Source organism: Coptis chinensis, chromosome 8 (assembly GCF_015680905.1).
Source record: "Coptis chinensis isolate HL-2020 chromosome 8, ASM1568090v1, whole genome shotgun sequence".
NCBI lineage: Eukaryota > Viridiplantae > Streptophyta > Magnoliopsida > Ranunculales > Ranunculaceae > Coptis > Coptis chinensis.
Window position 1 is genome coordinate 18,812,593 of NC_141463.1, and position 6,421 is coordinate 18,819,013.

The window sequence follows — 6,421 nt, forward strand, 5'->3', positions numbered from 1 at the left end:
TTGGTATGAAAAAATCTTGGATAGGAGTGTATAAGTTAATAGGTTTTCGTGGAATATATTTCTTTTTATTTTGAGGAGTCCATAGAAAATTAAAAATAGATTAGGGAGATTTAAACAAATCTAGAGAGGTATTACTAATTATTATTCCATCCGATTTTTTAGGAGCCAATTATATTTCTCGAGGTGCAAAATTGAGCAATATGGTGAGGAGAGAGAATGTGCGCGAGCTTTTATATATACTAGCTTGTAGGCCCGCGCATACGCACCGGCTCTTTTGAAAATATTTATATTTTTTTTAGAAAATTGGGACTACCATTTTAGTCCCTAACCCATTTTAATTTTCTAACAAATTGTTTTAATTAAGTTTTTAAAAACCCGTTTTTTCAATTGGGAGAGAGATAATGTTTTAATATGAGAATAATTTCCGTTTAATTAGATAAGCTAGATTTTCCCTTTTCAATAGGAGAGGAATTCCCATTTTAATAGGAGAATGATTCTCACTTTAATTAGAAGTGCTAGAATTTTTTTTAATAGGAGAGGAATTCCCGTTATAATAGGAGAGAAATTCCCGTTGTAAAAAAGGATTCCCATTTTTCAAATAGGAGAAAAATTCCCATTTTAATAGGAGATGACGTGGAATTTTAATAGAGCTCGAAAAATACCCCTTGTGGGAGCTTTAATATTAATACTAGCTTGTAGGCTCGTGCATACGCACCGGCTCTTTTGAAAACATTTAGATTTTTTTTCTAACCCGTTGACTACTGTTTTAGTTGCTAACCCGTTTTAATTTCTTAACAAATTGTTTTAAATAAAGTTTTAATTAAGTTTTAAAAACCCGTTTTTTCAATTGGAAAAGGGATTTTGTTTTAATAGGAGAAGGATTCCCGCTTTAATTAGAAGTGTTATAATTTGTTTTAATATGATAAGAATTCTCGTTATAGTAGAAGATGAATTCTCATTTTTCAAATAGGAGAGAAATTCCCATTTTAATAGGAGATGATGTAGAATTTTAATAGAGCTCGAAAAATACCCGTTGTGGGAGCTTTAATATTAAGACTAGCTTGTAGGCCCGTGCATACGCACCGGCTTTTTTGAAAATATTTAATTTTTTTTAGAAAATTGGGACTATCGTTTTAGTCGCTAACCCATTTTAATTTTGTAACAAATTGTTTTAATTAAGTTTTAAAAACCCGTTTTTTTTCAATTGGGAGAGAGATCATGTTTTAATAGGAGAATAATTCCCATTTTAATTAGATATGCTAGATTTTCTCTTTTCAATAGTGGAGAAATTCTCATTTTAATAGGAGAATGATTCGGTTTTAATTAGAAGTGCTAAAATTTGTTTTAATAGGAAAAAATTCCCGTTATAATAGGAGATAAATTTCCGTTGTAAAAAAGAATTACCGTTTTTCAAATAGGAGAGAAATCCCCGTTTTAATAGGAGATGATGTGGAATTTTAATAGAGCTCGAAAAATACTCCTTGTGGGAGTTTTAATATTAAGACTAGCTTGTAGGCCTGTGCATACGCACCAGCACTTTTGAAAACATTTAGATTTTTTTTAGAAAATTGGGACTATCGTTTTAGTCGCTAACCCGTTTTAATTTTTTAACAAATTGTTTTAAATAAATTTTTAATTAAGTTTTAAAAACCTGTTTTTTCAATTGGGAGAGATATCATGTTTTAATAGGAGAATAATTCCCATTTTAATTAGATATGTTAGATTTTCCCTTTTCAATAGGAGAAGAATTCCTATTTTAATAGGAGAATGATTCCTGTTTTAATTATAAATGATAGAATTTGTTTTAATAGGAGATGACGTGGAATTTTAATAGAGCTCGAAAAATACCCTTGTAAAAGCTTTAATATTAAGATATATATAGATAGTTTGTATTTTGTTCTTAATGAGCCCATTAATTTCCCTTAAGAGTCTGAGCCCATTGATGTTATAGTATATCGAGTCAAACATTCAATACCCTATCAATGCAAACAGTTTACAAGCTTACGAAATGACATCATTAACCTGCCAAGTGCATAACAGATAGCCGCCTTTAAAAGGAAGCAAGACTCCAGCTGAGAGCCTGAAACCATGCAAGCGAAACAAAATAGCAAAGCAACAACCATCTTCTGTTTCCAACAACAGCATCATTATCATATCAATGGCTGCCTTACCTCATCACGATGATGACAAATTTTCTCTTATAACTCCTTTAGCACAGCATGATGGGTTAGAGGGTGGTGTGATCTATAACAAGAAAGATGAATATAACCAGCACCAGAAGGAAGGCACTACTTTCTTTAAAACTTGTTTCAATGGTCTTAATGCCTTATCAGGTTCACTTCTTTCTTCTCATTCAATCTTCTTTTTCTTTTTGTATCGTTTTGTTCAAGTACTCGAGAAAAACCATACTCACAATAGTGTACAACTAGGTTGAACACAACTGTGTCAAATCATAATCTTGTACAGTTGTACGCGACACTAGCTATGTCTTATAGTATTAGTTCTACCTCATTGTGAGGTTTTTTTTTTTTTTTATCATAATGAGATCATGTGTGAGAATGTAACATTGGCAATTAGCCAAAAACTATAATTAATAAGTAAAAGTGGTGGCATATGTTTGATGAAATTTTGCGTTGGTCGGATTATTAGGCAAGATGATATTCCGAAAATGGAGATAATGGTTACTTAATTTTGCAACTTGAATCAATTTCTTGTGATATAAATTCTTGTGCACACAAAACAGTGTTCTGACACGTGTTGTGTACCCTTACGGCCTTACCTGCCAAAAGGTCTTGGGCTCGAGTCTTGCATCTTGTGGAGATTTCATGTTGGATTTTTCTGGTCGTCCATAGGTGCCTACGCTTCAGGTTGAGCAATAAGTTTAGTACACTAAATAGCAATAGATTTAAGATTTAACACTATTTTTCGTACACTTAGTTGTTTAATGGGTCATTTCCAAATGTAGTAATGTTGAGATCACTCAGAAAGTCAGAAGAGATAGGTGTTTCCATGAGGCCGGGTAGGTGGATTCCTTCTTTTTTTTTGCACACAAGTAGAGATTTTATTAGAACCTAAAAAGAGTTACATAGAGGTGAGTTTGTTACATGCCATTAAAACTAGGAGTTACAAACCAGACTAATCAAATCGGTGGTAGGTTCTCAAAGGACTCTCTAGAGAGGTGATAAAACTTGGTCTAGTAGAGCTCCATAAAGAAACTCCACTGATTAGTGAAATGCCCTTCTTTGCAGCTGAATCTGCTCCAAAATTTGCCTCCCTTAAAATGTGTGTAATACACCAAAAATCAAACTTGTTTACTGGCTCTCTCAGACACTTTCAGCATCCAAAGCACTTGGTTCTACCCAAAAGATTGGACAGCTGCCTTTGAGTCGCTTTCTAAAAAACACCTTCTTCCAATTGTGCCTTGCAGCTTTCTGGGTTGGTGGATTCCCACTTGGTACTATCCAGAAGAAATTAAGAGATATACGACAAAGAATGCAACTTTATCATGCTACCAAATTATTCACATCTAATACACGTACGTACATCCAATTATCCATGTTAGAATCCGTGTTAAAGAAAAAAAAAAAGAATCCGTGTTACGTATGATTTACCTACCCCCACTACACACACATCTTGTGTTTGAATAGAATTTTGATACAGATCGATAATTGAGTATGCTAACAGCTAACTGCTAAGGTTGGAATTCAAGTCGAGCTAGTCGAGCTTCAGTATGCTAAAGCTTGGTTCATTTTTAAGCGAGCCTTAATTATGTTTAAGCTTGACTCATCACTCGAGCAAGCGAGCGATCCAATTGTCATGTTGCTTGGTTAGTTTAAGCCTAGCCCAACTTCAATATACTTTGAGGCTCGCATGTGTTGTAACACAAGCCGAGCATGAGCATGGAAAAAATAATTCAAGCCTAAGGGGGAGCTCAAGGAGCTGAACTAACTAGATTGAATACGTCAACTGTATTTGTGGAAGACAGCGGACTTTTTCGATAAGTGTGTCGACAAATATGTCAGGGATGAGAATTTAGAATTGTCCTGCTTTATATAAAAACAGACAAATGAGAATAGAATACACGAAAGAAAAAGACAATTCGAAATTGTCCTCCCTTACCACAATCTAGCGAAATCTAGTCTGTATTTGCATATTAATTTCACGGTGAAGTCTTTTTCTTCATCCACAGGAATTGTTAATCACATATGGAACAAGTTACAATAGGACTTGAATAAATTCTTACTTTTTAAAGTTTTTATTGATTAAGCTATATATTACAGTGCTAATACAGATAGCATTTATGAATGAGAAATTCTTCATAGAGGGTGCCCTCGCGTAAACTTTTAAAAGTTTTATGATTCGATGCATCCTCACATGAATTTTTGTGAGGGTGCAACACTCTCTCTGAAGAGTTACTCTTTATGAATTTGATCAAAGGATAGGAGTGTCTTTTTTAATCTCTGTGTTAGTAGGCCACAATGCCTCTTAGTATGTTACCAAGAATGCTACAAATATATGCAGACTTGACTTGAATTGCTTGAAGGCTTAAGTCTTGTTTATCAATCAACATGTGTATCTGAAATTTTGTTTTTCAAGCAAAAAAAAAAAGAAATTGTGTTTAACATCCCATTATTGCCGTCACTCAGCAAAAATCCCTGTGTTACCATGAGATCTTTTAGTGCCTTCCTAATTGTACGTAATGTGGTGTTCTCTATCAGGAGTTGGATTGCTCTCAGTTCCATATGCATTATCATCAGGAGGGTGGCTAAGCTTGATACTTCTCTTGACTATAGCTGCAGCAACATTCTTCACTGGATTGCTAATAAAGTGGTGCATGGACATAGATTCAGAAATTACGTCTTATCCTGACATCGGAGAGCGTGCTTATGGTCCCGTTGGGAGGGCTATAGTATCAATTTTCATGTACTTAGAACTCTATTTCGTTGCTACCGGGTTTTTAATTTTGGAAGGAGATAACTTATATAATTTATTTCCCAACATGGGGTTTGAATATTCATGGATTAACATAAGTGGAAGAGAAGGCTTTGTCGTAATTGTGTCTCTTATAATTTTGCCAACAGTATGGTTAAAAGATTTGAGCATGCTTTCTTATGTATCTGCTACCGGGGTCTTAGCGTCCCTTGTCATTATTGGATCTGTTCTGTGGACTGGTGCCGCTGATGGAGTTGGATTTAACGAGAAGGGGAGGGCTTTGAATTTAAATGGGATTCCTACTGCTTTTAGCTTGTATACCTTCTGCTACTGTGCTCATCCAGTTTTCCCAACACTTTATACTTCTATGAAAGACAAAAGACAATTCAATAAGGTAAACATCATCTCAAATCTCAATGTCCTCTTTATTATGTTAGTATGTGGCCAGTTCAATAGTGAATTTAGCATGCCTAGCAACAAGTGCTGTTGCTCAATATGTTACCTAGCTACTTATGAGTTTGTGTGCACTCATTTTTGTTTTTGTTTTTTTTCCCCTTGCAGATCTTGTTGTTCTGTTTTGTCCTCTGTACTACTGGTTACACATTGATGGCAATTTTGGGATATCTAATGTATGGTGAACATGTGATGTCTCAAGTGACACTAAATTTGCCCATTGAAGAGATTGGCTCCAAGATAGCAATATACACTACTCTGGTGAATCCTGTTACAAAATATGCGCTGATGGTAACACCTATTGTTTCAGCTATCGAAAATCGTTTAACCTGCAACAAGAAGCCTGTGAGTTTTCTAATTAGGACTATGGTATTAATCAGCACAGCAACTGTGGCTTTAGTTGTTCCATTTTTCGGGGATTTAATGTCTCTTGTTGGAGCACTTCTAAGTAACACATGCTCTATTATACTTCCTTGTATATGCTACCTAAAGATATCTGGAACTTACAAGAGATGGAGTTATGAGCTAGTGGCTATTATAGGGATTATACTAATGGGTATAGCCATTGTAATTTTTGGAACATATGCCTCTGTTGAGCAAATTGTAGAACATTTGTAGACGATACATTTTTCCTTGTTAGCACTTTTTTTTTTTTCACGTAATTGTTGTTCACACCCTATTGTAATTGGCTGCTAACTTTTTTTTTTCAACGGGAAATTTTATTGATAATGAGTGTTATAGATAATTAACACCCTATTATAGAGTGTTATAACACCCTATAATGAGTGTTATAGATAATTACGTTACTGTCCAAACTTTATGCAATCTCTTGAGGAGCTCAATAGAAAATGAAAGTGTCGAAACTGAATGGAATAAAAGAAAATGAAAGTGTAACTGGAATAAAACAATACTAGTAAACTCAACAAACTTTTTTATTTTTTTTAATTAATTAATTAATTATTTTTTAATTATTTTAATTATTTTTATATAAGTTATGTATAAAGATTTTTCTCGGCCATACATTAATTATGCATTT

General features: G+C 34.0%; 1 protein-coding gene across 1 annotated transcript; it reads left to right on the forward strand.

The window, feature by feature from the left end:
• Positions 1–1,999: 1,999 nt before the first annotated feature.
• Positions 2,000–6,114, forward strand: LOC147480354 (amino acid transporter AVT1I-like). The gene is made up of 3 exons (XM_086577475.1): positions 2,000–2,333; positions 4,719–5,326; positions 5,494–6,114. The coding sequence occupies exons 1-3, from the start codon at positions 2,159–2,161 to the stop codon at positions 6,001–6,003; spliced, it is 1,293 nt and encodes a 430-aa protein (XP_086433601.1). The 5' UTR covers positions 2,000–2,158; the 3' UTR covers positions 6,004–6,114.
• The last annotated feature ends 307 nt before the right edge of the window (positions 6,115–6,421 follow it).